General features: G+C 37.3%; 1 protein-coding gene across 7 annotated transcripts in view; it reads left to right on the forward strand.

Annotated features, from left to right (window-relative positions):
- Window positions 1-14,498, forward strand: part of MLLT10 (MLLT10 histone lysine methyltransferase DOT1L cofactor) — a 134,590-nt gene that overhangs the window by 17,880 nt on the left and 102,212 nt on the right. For 6 of the 7 annotated variants that reach the window (XM_052804058.1, XM_052804048.1, XM_052804041.1 and 3 more), the window contains exon 4: window positions 3,359-3,413. The exons of the other annotated variant lie outside the window; for it this stretch is intronic. In XM_052804058.1, coding sequence (XP_052660018.1) covers window positions 3,359-3,413 — 55 coding nt within the window. The remainder of the gene's footprint in view (window positions 1-3,358; window positions 3,414-14,498) is intronic. 7 annotated transcript variants of the gene reach the window in all.

A 14,498-nucleotide genomic window follows, 5' to 3' on the forward strand; every position in this document is an offset into this window, starting at 1 on the left:
GCTTGCCCTATTTATGCTGTGAAGTCTTGCGGGTGTTGTGTCTGCCCCTCTTACCCCTTCCCTCTGCCCCCCCCCCCACCTGTTTAATAGTTCCTCACAATATTTTTGAATGCTCAGACAATAAATCTGTGTCAGAAATACTTTGCCAGAGCTAAGACTTAAAATGCACAACTGGAGAAGAGAGCTCTGGCATGGTCCATGTGCTTAAATATTAGAGACCGTCTGACCATCCGTACCGATGGTCAGATTATTCCTTATCCTGTGTTGCAGAGGTCAAAGCTTTATTCCATCATACAAGTTGTATGTGATGTGGCATTTAGTAGAGAGATTCAGCTGTTGCTGTTCACTTAAACTCCAAGCTCCATCCCTAAGTAAACTGGAGGAAGGAGACACTGCATGGACGAAAACAGTCAAATAAGAAATTATAAGTAACTGGACTTCTGAGATACACATACACCCCAACTATCTCCTTTCCTTTCTCCTACAGAATCCTTTGTAACAACATGTATTTAAACATTTTGAAAGTACCTAAGATTTTTTCAGTCACTTTGCAAATTCTCAGCTGAAATTATCACTTTTACAGCAATATATAATTTCAGAAAGATTTTAGAACTAGTAATGAAGTGTTAGTTAAAAAAAAAAAAAAAGGGGGAAAAATTTTCTACTAGTTACTTGTATCAAGGGATGAGGCACACTGTTCCCATCTGGCAAAGCTACTGATGTTCCTATGGGGTGCCTATCGAAACTTGAGAGAGCAGGAATGGGTGACAGAATCTCAGAGTGTGGAGGCTGGGAAGGAGTTAGGCTCACAATCTAGAGGGGGAAGTGGAAGGGGTCACTGTGTGGTGTGTTAGTTTACTAGGTGCTACTTTATTGCAGATTGTAGCCAGAGTTCAGGGCACCAGAAGTGCTCTGTGTCATCAGAGTGCAAGTATCTCTGCACAGTTGCCCAGCTCCAGCTTCATGAGAGCGGGGTGCAGGCACACTGCTCCCTGCCACTGAGAGGATACCCTGCAGAACTACCTGCACTCAAGTTTTGTTCCACTGTCAAAGCTTCCTCCTCCACTTTAGTTTTCTGTCTTCTTTCTTTCTCTGACTGGTTGCAGCCAGGACTGCAGAGGAGTAATGAGGGAAGACCTAATGGACCTGAGTCCTATTAGAGATACGAGACAAAAAGAAGTTAGTTGAAACTGAGATCTGATGAGACTGAATGGAGGATGCTTAACTCTGCTGCATAACAGACTGGTTCAGTTCCTTGCCGCTTAGTGTCCTGTGATCACTTGAATTTTTTTAATTTTGTGTAAAGTTTGCTCAAGAAGTTTGCTAATTCTTTAATTACTAATGCTATGGCTCACTGCCTTCAGTTTTGCTGATGCAACTGATTGTGGGATTGTGCTTAAATTGTATCAGTGATATGACCTGAATTAAAAATGTTAAAAAAAAAAAAAAAAAGTTCATTTCACTCCATTTAATTGATCTGGTTTAAGGGGCACCCCTACAGATAGTTGGGTCAGCAGCTGAGGGAGTGGTAGAGGGAGAGGTTAATAAGGGAGAGGTGAAGGGAGGAAGAAAACCTCCTAAACTGGTTTTGCCACTAGTGAAAATGTATGTCAAACTTCCACAGGCTTGCAGAGGTGGGGCAAGGTAGACTATTTTAACAGTTTACCTTGTCTCAGTGGTAGATATATCATCTCTGCTCACTGGCCTGAAGCTGCCAGCTGGCAGCTTTGGAGTGGGAACAACCTTTATTGTACTGTCACCATCAATATATACCAGGCTTCTCACTTTGAGAATGTGGTTCAGTGTATGGGGAATTAAACTGTGAAATGAACCTACTGCTACTGAGTGTCTCTCAGCACCTAGTATTTAGTGTTTGGAGAGCTGGAGTGTTAAGATACAGCTCACATACATACCGCATATGTAGGATTTGTTTAAAATGAACTTATCAGTTCATTTCAGTGGCAAGAAAGTCCTTATAACCTTGACTTAAAAAAACAGTTGTAATGCTCCCAGTCTGCAGGCAGCTTACAGAATGGTTCAGAAGTTTTCAACCACTTTTATCTCTAAATTTCACCATAGACTTAATGCTGCCTTTCAATAAGTTGCTGATCGTTTTAATGGGTGAATGTGAGGGAGGGATGAGTGAAGCAAAAGACAAAAAGCAGCAATCCTAAAGATTCTTCTTCCTGTGTGCAGCAGTCTGTACCAATGCACTGAGCAAAAATAATTTAAGAACTTTTCTATTCTACCCTTTGTGAAAGTCTCTTTGCTGCTATTGTAAACTTTCTTGCAGGTGAAAAGGAATAGATAGTCCTCAAGATATACTTCAGCCATATGAATGTCAGGAATGGAATTTCTCATTTCTCAAATAAGTTTGGACAATCTGAGGCACTTCTAGCATCATAGGCTCCTTTATCTGGTAACGGAGAATAGTACTGTTCAGGGAACACGGAGAAGATCTGTACTGATGCCAGATGTCCCTCTCCATTTGAAGGATGTGATGTTAAGTTTGCATCTGATTATAAGACTGTTCAGTTTCTTAAAAAGCTTGTTAGATTGGTATGCTTTGAGTTGTCCCTAATTTGGCAATACACAAGGTTTTAATAAGGTGATTCCTAGGTATAGGATCTCCTGTAATAGTGTTCCTTTGCCTGTCATCTAGACCAGCTGAAGTGGAATGTGTGTCAAACCTGTTCAATTTCTGTCATCTCTGAACTGGTTTGGAATTGGTTCACACTGCTCTAGGACACTTAGAGATAAACTTGATTTTAGGAACTTGATAGAGGCAGCGATAGCAGAATGGTTGTACTGTTGTGATCCTGGTGTATGTCGGAAGAACATGATGTCAAACTGCATGTTTCCAGACATACAGTCTTGGAAAATTTCAAGGATGAGTCAACTTCTGACCTCCTTTTTCTGAGACAGAAAGCGAGATTATTTTTGGTCTCTCAGGGTAAGTGAGAGTCAGTGGAGACTGTGAAGTCAGCCACGGTGTGTGCACCTGTGCTGATTATATCCATGGCACATCTTTGTGATTGACCACCTTGGTGAATACAGAGGAGCTTTTGGAGGCTTGTCTCCAGAATTCCAGGGTGTGGAATCCAGGAATAAAAACTTGGAGGTAGAACTGTGAGTAGCTTTAATATATATAATAGTTTCACGATCTGGAGGAGAAAGCTTGTGTTTGTGACAAACTAACATTAATATTCAAGTAAAGGCTAAGGGAAAACACACCCATTCGCTTTTAAAGAATGGTTGCTTCCTTAATGTCAGCTAACAGTTTTGATGTGTGTGGTTTCTTTTTCAATGCTCCTATGATCGTTCCATTTTTTTATTTTATTTTTGCTTTTTTCCCTAGAGATGTGAATTATGCCCTCATAAGGATGGTGCTTTAAAGAGAACAGATAATGGGGGTAAGTTTTATTCTTACTTTTTGTGAACTCTCTTATTTTGTATGAGGGAAGTAAATCTGTGGGAAAAAAAAAATTACAGGGATCTGAAACATAAATGAAAACACTGGCTGGTTTGGAAAGAGAGGACTATTTTACACTAACCTTTATTTGTCCAGTTTAGGTTGAATTTAATTTGAGAACATCAATCAGTTTTATTTTTAGAAAAAAAGTTACAATGAAGGAGAAACTGCATTTTAACATAAGATTTTAATGGATAAAAAGGATAAATTTTATGTTTATTTAGGTGGAGTTCGAACGTTTATAGAAAGCTGCTGAAAGTGCACCATTCACGGAGGAAAGTGGAGTTTTTATGTCTGTAGCCCAGACTGAATGCACCAGTGCATTTTCAAAGAATAGCTTTTTCATGCCTGATTTACTAATAGGTTCTGTAACAAAGAAGTTAGAGCTGAAAAGTTGCAGTAGTGATTACCTGTCCTTTGCATCTTTCTAATTTCATTGTTCAGGTTATCATCAGTTCTGCTCCTGCTGAGTAGAACTGCTAAGAGAAAGTCACCACTGAATATCCTGTCTTGATTATGTTTATACTAATAGCTGGGTGATATGAGTGAAAAATTTCAATTAACTTTTCAATCACTTCTGGAATTCCTTCTTCCCTCTTTACTAGATACTTCTAAATTCCTGTCCATCATCTATCTCTAAATAGCCTGGTCATTTTGATACTGAGCCCTTTCTCTTGCGAGAGGAGAAAGTATGATCAGGATTCATCGATTTAATTTGAACACTCTATGTAAATTGTATTCTAGAGATTTTATGCTGCATATGTAGTATTCTAACTAATTTATATCTTAATTTAGCTTGATGTTAATGCAGCTTTGCTATTTCTGTTGTGGTTGAGTTGCAGGAACACAGGGCCTGCTTGTGTTGGGGCTGGTCTACCCTTTCCCTTGTCTACACTTTCACTGCAACGTACAGTATACGCTCTAGCGTTCAACATTCTAGTGTCTGCTTATCTCAAACTCATTAGTGAACTTAGTGTCATTTGTGAGTGTTGGGAGATTGTACTGAGTCTGTGTTTTCTGTGTGTCAGTGAAACTACCATCTTAAGTGCCAGCCCAGTACTTCAGCCTTAAAACTGTTCTTCCTCTCAGACAGAAATGGCAGCTGGATACTTGCTTTTTTAGGAAATAAGTAATAGGAAAGCCTCAAACCTCTTGAAATATACAGTAAAATTTGTGAAGTGTGAAGTATGAAGTAGCTGAAGTGTTTTCTGTTTTTATACTTAAAGTAGTGTGTGAGAATGCCTTGCTATTCTCTGTGGTGATTTTGAAACTCCTTGCATAAAGTCTTGAGAATGTATTTTGACAGTGTGCATCAAAGATCCGAGCATCCTATTAGTTATCTCTCTTATAGCTGTATTAGTTTTAATTATGAATTCTTGTCTAAAAGTGAGGTTTAAATAGCAAAGTTGTTATGCTGTACGAACAGTATTGTCCCTACTATACTTTTCATGACCAACTGTTTTCATCAGTGAAAGCTTCATAGTGAAGATTGCATAGTAGAGAAGGCTTAAGAATTTGTACCTCGCCTTCTGGAAACATCCCTGCCTCAATAATAGATTTTGTCCATGGTATTGAATACAGCAAATTCTACCTTATGGACCAAATGTCCTTTAAATAACAGCTTTACAGAAGGTTGTAAACCTTGGAAAAAATGGACTCCGACTGGTGTTGCATTTCAGAAATCTACATTCTTAACCTGAAGCTTTCCTTTCAAAGAGTTGCCTAACAAGGGATTGTGCCAGAAGAGTTTCAGACTTAAGGAAATACTGTTGAAGGTCATGTAATGGGCTTGCCAAGTTTAAAATTATATTTGCAGTAGGTTAATACTTGGAATTTTTTTACTGCTGTTACACCATTTGTTGCCAGGGGAAATGATAAAAAGATGCAGGTATTCCTGAAGAAACTTTGAAACAAGTATTTCTGATAAAACCTTGTATGGGTCCCCCTTTAGAAATTTGTAATTACGGAGTCTTTCTGTAAGTATAAAAATAATAAAATGGTCTTAGCTTTTCAGAACAAGTGAAGAAATACTGATTTTATGTCACTGATACGAAGTTATACTTCTTTCTGCCTTCTGGCAACAAGTAACTTCATTTTGTAGCCAGAAAACCAATGCAGTTTTTGTTTTGAATGTGCAGATAGCTTAGCTCATACATGGTCTGCTGCTCTTGTAGATTTTTCTTTTTTTTTTTGGTAACTGTCTTCTGGATATTTGCTTTTTAATAATGTGAAGAAATTAGTTTTGTTTGGGTGTTGAAGATACTGTATTTTCTTTTATGTCAGGAATCTTAATGTTTTTTGGTCTACTGAGCTTTTACTATAGGGGCTCATGATTTTCGTAACCTGCAGTAAGACGCTGTTACTGCAGGGAGGGTCCTTGCTATGCATTACTTCTTCCTCCTTTGCGATGGTACTAGCATTTAAAACTTCTTTTTTTCCCTCTGGGTTCCTTTTCAGCTAAATGAAATCAGTTCCCTGACCCATCTGACCATGCTAATGCTGATATAGGGCAATGGCCAGGACTATTCTTTAGCAGCAGCCTGTACGTTAGCTGTCTTCAGTCAGTTGCACAACTGTGACTGAAAGCAGCCTAATCTTACAGCTCTTATATAATGGTGTTATTTTGCCTTTAAGAACTCTGGGGCACTGTAAGATATGTAAGACAGAGTAGTCTGGGAATCAAACTTGTCTTGTTTTTAAGTATTACTGACTGACTAGAAAATAGTATTGATGGTGTATGTTGTGGTTGTGTTCGCGTGTTGTGGGCTTTTTTTGTCCCTCCCACTCCCCAGGTGGCGTGAGGTTCCTTTGTGTGCATTCTTCCTCCTTCTCCCTTTCCTTTTACTGGCCTGTTACTGCTTATCTGACTTCCTGGAGGTCAGCACTTCTTCAGATTTGCTTTTTAGGTTTTATATTTGTGGTTGGAGACATCTACTGTACCTTAGTTGTGCTTATCAGTACGGTTGCTGAAGTTTAATGTTGGGTTCTCCAGTATCTATGGCAGATACAGAATTACAGTTTTCAGTGATACCGTAAGTACAGCATTCTTGGAGCAGTACTGTCATGGATCTTATACAGAACTTGAAAGTGCCAGCCTGAGACAGTAAGAGGAGAGGAGCATATAATGGAGGCCAAATAACATTTGGTCCGCTCTCTTTACCAGTATGAACTAGATTCTTGTGGAAGTTCTTGTATGCCTTCTCAGAATACTTTCCTAGCCTACAAGTTTTTACGCTTTGGGACTTCTTGAACCAGGGATGGTATTTTTATGTTTAATGGAAGAAGAATCTATCACACTATTAATGTGTCCACTTCTGTATAAGGGTTTAGTGTCCATAATGTTGTGTGGCAAGTATTTTGCAGTTGATGTGTCAAGATGTACACTGGTTTTGTTTTGAACCTGTTACCTCATGGTTTTATTTGATGCCACTTGGCACTTCCTAAGTGATAGGAAGTGACAAAGAGCAGTTATTCTATGTTCACCTTTTCAGTACCTCTTCTGGCTTTATAGACCTCTGTCATACTCTTCTTTTGTCTCCTTTTCAGGATGAAGGAGCCCAGACTGATTGGGCATTCCTTGTACAGAAAACTGACCATCCCTTTCCCCTTCTCTATATATCTTCCAAATGATCCTTACCAGAGCTGAATGTGAAATTTTAGAGAAGCAAATCTACTGTACATGATGCCATGTTATCGCTAGACTGCAAAATGATTACAGTATGGTTTAGTGTTCCCTAACATAGACTACTAATGTAATTATGGGTCACTATTTTTTGGTACAATTTTTTTTCATTAATTACAGAATATTTTCACTAACCTGAACATTCATACTACCTTGAAACTAGGACAGAGCCTGAAATTGGCATGAAAGTATTGACTTTAGCAAGGCTTTTCCCTCAAGAATGTTCTTAAAATTGAGTGCACTGTTTTTTGCATTTGCTCTGAAAACAGAAGGCATGGGTAATTTACATTTTTGAGGCATTAACTATTTTTAAAGCCTTCGTTAACTCTTGGTTATTTGGGTTATTGGAGGTGGAGTGGGATAGGAGAAGTTCAGTTATCCTAGATAACAGTGACTGTACTAGCCAAGTGGTTTCTAGACAGTGTTGTGGAAACATTCCACTTAGTGTTGGAAACTCACACACGTGGTTCTGCACCAGGTTGCTTCAATGTCTGGATCTGGAAGGACTAAAGAGTTCATGTGAAGCACCAAGTGGAAATGGCATTTTTTGATGCTCATAACCTTTTTTGGTACACTGGAGAGTACACAGATGCCTGCCTGTTCTTGGCTTGGAGATGGTGGCTGCTGTTGCTGTAATCAGAACGTGTAGCGAGCCTAAAGAGATAATTCTGTCTGGATTTGAGCAGAATACATCCTAGTCTGCTTCAGTGTCCCTCCTGCACTTTCCATCGTCAGAGACCTGAACTGACCCTGAACAGAAGCAGCTAAGGTCTGGTTGCATGTGTTTGTTCAGTCTCTTTGCAGTGTAAAAATGGTCATTCTACTCCTGCACTTGCACAGGTCTTGGAAACAATACAGTTGGATTTAGCAGAGTCTAGCCTGGACTAATATCCATGGTGTGGCTTATCTGCCAGTGGGTTATCCGTGCTAAGGATTATTAAGAGTTGACTGTATTTAGGTGCACATTTGATTTAATTCATTTGTTAAGAGTTGTGGGACACTGCATAGTTATGATCAGTGCGATTGGCAGAAATTTTAGGAATAAGCTTTGCAAATGCTTTAATATTTTGGCTGCCTAATTATCTGTGACTGTCTTACAGCTATGGTTAAGTTTTGTGAACAAAAAATAGTCTTCCCTATATGCGGACTTTGTGGAATTTGTTTTTACATAAACAGGACTTTTTCAGTGTTCAGAGACTGCAGTTGTATAAATTCTGTTAGGTTATTTACTGGTTTTTGTTTTATTTACTTATTTTTTAAAATTGATACTAGAAGTAGAAAAGCAGGATTGAGTTGAAAAAGGAGCTTTTCTCTTTGAATAAATTTATTGACAGAATTCCTTGCTAAGTTTGGTATTCATGTTCATTTAGGAGCACCACTGTGGTTTTAAACACATGACTGAATATAAAAGTTTTTTAGAATGAGAAAAACTGATATGTATATGAGTTGCTTATTGATTTGCTGTCTTATGTGTAAGAAGGCTATTGAAAGATTAATTTTCCTTCAGCTTTGTGCTCTGTATGTGGATTAGTAATTGGACAAAATATAAACACTTTTTTTTTTTTTTTTAAAGAAAAGCAACAAGTGAGCATTTGTTTGAAGATACTTGAGAACTGTTGGCTGTTTGACAGTTCTGGAACTTTTCAATTCAGTAATGTTTCCTTAACTGTTGCAGTAACTTCCTTTGGGTTTTTGACACCCAGTGAGGAGGAAATAAAATCATGACCATTGGAACTGATTATAGTTTTTTGAATCCCAATTCTTTTATCTTCTCATAAACTGAGTATGCGGTCTGTTTTTTAAGCAAATTGTTCAGTTGTATCTAAGATTGTGCATCTTCCGTTTAAATAGTTTTCTTACAGTAATCTTTGTCTACAATTTTCTGTAAGCCTAAAAGGCTTGATTTTGCTGTACAAGTTGTTACTTTGAAATCTGATTCCACTGGATGACGATCAGGAATGCTGTGTAACTGCATTCTTTGTGTGACTTTTCACCAAGACTTCTTTCATGCAGCTGCTTGGGAAAAGGCCAGCTAACAATGCAGTGGTTTTATGTCATGGTCCAGGCCCTCTTCCCATTCCCTGGGTTAGTGTCGGGATCTCCCAAGTCTGTAAAAACATTATATGCTAGGTTTTCCTATTCCTGTTGTTATTATTAGAGTCAGCAGCTCTCACCATCAGGTTTATTGTTCTGATGAGTTTTCTTGGTATTAATGTTTAAGAATGTGGATGCTATAATGTCATATGTACACACTCAGGTGTACGCATTTTGCAAGAATGTTCATTTGTTGTTACCTACAAATGTTCTGGTCCTTTTGTGCAGATTTGCAGGAGTTTGTATGTGTTTTTTTTTTTTTTTTTTTTTTTACTGGGAAAGACAGTAAAAATTGATAAATGATTAAAAATATTTTACTAATATAAATACATATTACCATATGCTCTTTAGTGTATATTTATTATTTATATTGCTAGTAATCATAATGTATAACTAGGAAAAAATTTTAGAGCTTTAGATAAATATGACATTTCTTCCTTTTGTTGTATAAAAGGATTTCTTGAGGGAGAGAGAAGAGACTCATTAATGCTGTAGCATGCCAGATAAAATTATTAAAGCTATTAGCTTATTCAGGGGACCAGTGGAATGTAATCTGTAGCTGTTTCAAAACCAAACTATTTGTTGTGCTGCTGAATGATGATCCAAAGTGAATTTTTCTTATGTACTGATTCTTTAGTTGAGGAACAAATTTTGATAAATGGAGAGTTTGTTGTCCCTTCGTTCTATGTACCAATGATAAGGTTGACTATCAACCACAGTGGTGACAGCTGTAGTGGTTAGTGTGAGCACCTTCTTTTCACCTACCTTTGAAAAGAGTGGATCAAACAATATAGTGAATAATACTGTATTAACTATAGCAAACTAATACTGTATTTACTGGGGTAAGGAAAAGACAGTAACTTAAGCTGACAGATATCTTTTCTGCAAATTTTATTCTTTACAGGAAAGGAAGATCAGGGTAAAAACAAAAGTGTATGGAATGCCTTAATGAAGAGACACTTAACTGAAGGTCTAAAATAGTACTTAATCTTACCCTCTGGCACATAGTAACAGTAACAGTCTTCAGTACGTCTTTGCTGGATTCATCTTTCAGAGTGAGATAGAGCTGAGTCTTGGGGTCAGTCAGCAGACCTGATAGTTGTGGAAACTGAGGGTGCAATTTCATGTAATCTAGGACAGCTGTTGACCTCTGCTGAAAGGAGTGGACTGTGGTTTTCCCATGACTGGCTGTTTCTGCACTGGTGGTTTTGTGTATGGTAATCATATGACCTCAGTGTGGATTGCATCAATTTACTGATATTACTGGAAGGTAAACTTTTATTTTCCCACAAGTTTGGTAATCAGGTGAATAAAATTTTATCTGCCCTGCTACATGGCAAGCTTATATTACAGGGAGAGGGCAAGGATATACAGTTGAAAGTGAAGAGTAAGGTGAGACCTTACCTTTTAGTGACAGCCCACAGTTGAAATGGATTGAGGTGTATCCTTAAATTACAGCATGGAGCAACCCTAATAAGAAACTAACATTTCAACAACAGAAAGGTTTTTCCATGCTAGAATAATACATTTACTTGGTTTAGGACTAAGCTGTAGTTATAAATAAAATAAAATTTTATTATATTATATTTTAAAATTAAAATTTTATTTTATTATAACGGACTCTTCAGGAACTTACGCAGAATGCATAAACAAATTTTACTCTGGAACTGGTGCACGGTTAGGAGATTGTGATGACATCCTGGAGCTCTCCTGTGGGACCAAACTGGCACTATGGCTGGTGTGACTACATGATTCTGGCCTCTACAGTCTGTTACTGCTTTGCAGCATGCTTCAACATTGATTGTGGGATGTAGCCCTAGTGTAGTGTCTACTCTGTGTCTGTTAGTTCACAAGCAATAGGTGGGCTTCTCTTGATTTGGGTCGTAGGATGGATTATAAGTCTGTTTCTGTTACTTTATTATGAAGTAAAAGCAAGGCTTCAAAATTTGCACTGGAAGATGATTTAAAAGTACTATGAATTTATTTGTGGTGAAAATGCTTGTGAATCAAGTTTTGAACACTTAAACAGTAGTTGTAAAGGCAAAAGTGTAGTTAGGTGGATAATGTACTGTGTATTATTTATCTTCCTGGGTTTTCTTTGTTAATTTTAGATTACTTTGGTAGGGTTTGCTTCTAGTTGCAGAGTTCTTTGTTGTCAACAGTCTTTTGTTTGCTGATGGTGAAATTGTTAGGAGTTACCTGTTCTCTGCTGCACTGGGATAACAGATGAACTATTTATTTTCAGTTAGGGTTCTGGAGCCTGAATTTGTTACTCTGAATGTTAATGAATAATGTATATTCAAAATATACCGGGCTAAGTATGTACTGCTAGGTTTTCACTGAGTTAAAAATTAGGCACCTGAAATAAAAACCTCAGTGAAAGATTGGTAAAATTTGGATAGATTCTGCACTGCTATTTAAACATTTTGCATGCCAGAACAAAACGTAAAAATTGGCAAAACTCAGTAGTGTGTCTTTCTGAGGGATAAATCAAAATAAAAAAAGGACTCAGGTGAAAAGCTGGAAGTTTCATAAGACGTATTTAAACTCTGAAGGCCTTTCAGCATGAATTTTCAATTTCTGATATTGGATAAAATGGTTTTCATTATTATTGTTATCAAAGTAGATCTTGGGGTTGATTCATATGTGGTTTCAATGTTGTTTTAATGTTGGTTGAAGTTGTTTCCTAAGATCTCTTCAAAGGAAAATGTCTTATACTTGTGTGATGTTATCTTAGAAAGCACAGTGGATTTTTTTTGTTTGTTTGTTTTTTGAAAGGTAAGCAACATTTCCCAAAGCTACTGGACTTGAAAGCACGGTTGAAGTAAATATTTTTAATTTTAATTTGGCTGTCACCAGTAAGTTGTTTCTAATAAGTAATAACCAAAAACTGATGACATTTTACAATTTCTGGATGGAGGCATTGATTGTTGTAGAATACTGGATCGTTTAAAGCAAGAGAGACAGTGAATCTGCTAGCTTGCTGTATTTTTTTTTTTCAGCAGTTTCAGAGAAAGCAGTTCTGATAAGAATGCACTGATAAGAATGGCTAATTTGAATCCTTATAATACATTTCTTAATTTCTTGTTTTTAAGCTAAAGTCTAAGTTTATTTTAAAACAAGCAAGCCAGGCATTATCGTCTAGTAAAAATATTATTATTGAGAAAGCACATATGCCAAATGGCCAACTTCTCAAAGACTGAAAAACAGTAAGTCAAATAAGAAAAAAAATAAAAAAATTCTGAGGATAGGGAAAATTTTAAGAGCATTTTGCAAGATGCCAGTACCTGCATTTGCAAAAACATATGTGGCCCGCCTACCCTTCCAGTTAAAGTTGTCCTGAAAGGGAGATGAAAGCAAAAGTAAATTGAGTATAAGCAATTCGGTAGGAGTAGTAAGAGTTTGTTAGCAATTACTGTAGATTTTATAAGTAAAATTAAAAGAAGTAGTAATAAATCTGTGGCCAGTTGTTTAGATGCAAACCATGCACAACCAAAGTGAATAGAAGCTTATCATTGATTTAAATAATAAAGGATATGGTCTATACAGATGGTTTTAATAAACTAATTTGGAACAAAAGTGATCTGAAAAATGGCATGAGTTCTTGGTTAAGTTTGGAGAACAACTAAGAAAAGTCAGAGTATCCTGTTGTTATTTCTGAGCGGTGTTTTGGGTGAAGAGGGATGGTGATAAAATAATTTCAGTTCCAACAGAAACTAGTGAGAATTTTTAAAATGTTATTGAATGTGTAGAACAGTGCTACTGGAGTTTTTTTTTAAACTCTAAAGCATGGTTATACAACAGTATTTTTCACACATAAACATTGGGAAAACTCAAAAGGACTGGATTTAATGATGGGCTTTTTTCAGGGGGGGAAAAAAAAGTATAGTTGCTGATGAAGTTGATAGTTGCGCAAGAATAATGTAGCAGGTGATTTGAATAGGAAGTTTACAGTGCAATCTTTATGGCTTAGATGGACTTAATTGAAAAATATGTATTTTAATGTAGTCCTAAATATCATAAAACTTTATAAATGCTTGCTTCTTTTATTTGCTGTATGTACAGTTTGGTTGGCTGTCTCTTTAGGATGTTTCATTATCTCTGCAGACAAAGTAGGCAATTGTCATCCAGTAAGAAACAGTAGACAAAAGCACTCAACTCTGAACATGGCAATAGGTACTTTATTCTGTTGGGATTCTGAGCTCTGTGCTCTGCCTGAGAGTAGTTGTCGAAAGGAGAAGGAAGTAGCAGTGGAGGATGGGGGAGGCATTTTCTGCCTGTGTTATATAGACAAGAGCCCTCACAGTTGCAGAAAACATTAAAAGTAAAGTCTGCTTGTATGCTAGTAGTTCATTCTTCCATCAGTGAGACAGAAAAGAGCTATCACATTTAACTTTGTTTGGCTGTAGGCATCCTTACTTCCATGCTTACTCTTTGTAGCGACAGTAACTAGTATTTTTTTGCTTAGGAAAAAGATGTTGTTGGTTGCTTCCTTTTCTGTTTTCCTCTGCTACTATCTGGTCCTTATATGGCAAAACTGAATCTTCTTGACGTCCCTTAAGTTGAAAAGTTTTGTGGAGGAGTCTACAGACCTTCTTGAGTTCTCCAAAGATGGAGATTCCACAACACCTTTAGGCAACCAGTCCTTAACCACACCTGTTATGGAGAAATGTCTTTTTTATTCTTTCTTCAGGGAGAGCTGGTGAACCTCTGCCTCTTTTGGTTCTTCCAGGTGAGCTGGGTGTTGCTCTCTGACAATTTTGTATTTCTTCACTGGTGAAACTTTGGACAAAAGAACATTTAAGCAATTGTGTATGGGGCCTCTGAGTCCTAGTGGGAGCTGGTGCTGGAGTTTGGCTTCTTTTGTGATGTAGGCATTTGAAGCTAGTAACATAAGGGTGCTGCAAACTCCCCTGTGGTTAAATTTTTATTGGACAGGTTGTGATTTTTCGGCAGGGTCAGATTATCTGGGATCTAAAGATGCCAGATGGAAACCAATGGAAAAGGTCCCTTGTCCTCAATTCCCTGGGCTATTATTGACCCCTTGTTCAAAAAGTGTATTAGTGCTGTGGTACTTCATTTGTTTCATTATATAGATACCTGTTTTGTTTTCATGAAAGATGAAAGCGTGCTATTGCCTACAGCTATTCTGGATGTGCGCTCTATATTTTGGAAATCAGAATATATTAAGCTTGTAGGTTTCTGGCTATATTGTTTAGTTTTTTTTGATAGTGATGGGGTAGTATTCAG

Source organism: Harpia harpyja, chromosome 1 (genome assembly GCF_026419915.1).
Source record: "Harpia harpyja isolate bHarHar1 chromosome 1, bHarHar1 primary haplotype, whole genome shotgun sequence".
Taxonomy (NCBI): Eukaryota; Metazoa; Chordata; class Aves; order Accipitriformes; family Accipitridae; genus Harpia; species Harpia harpyja.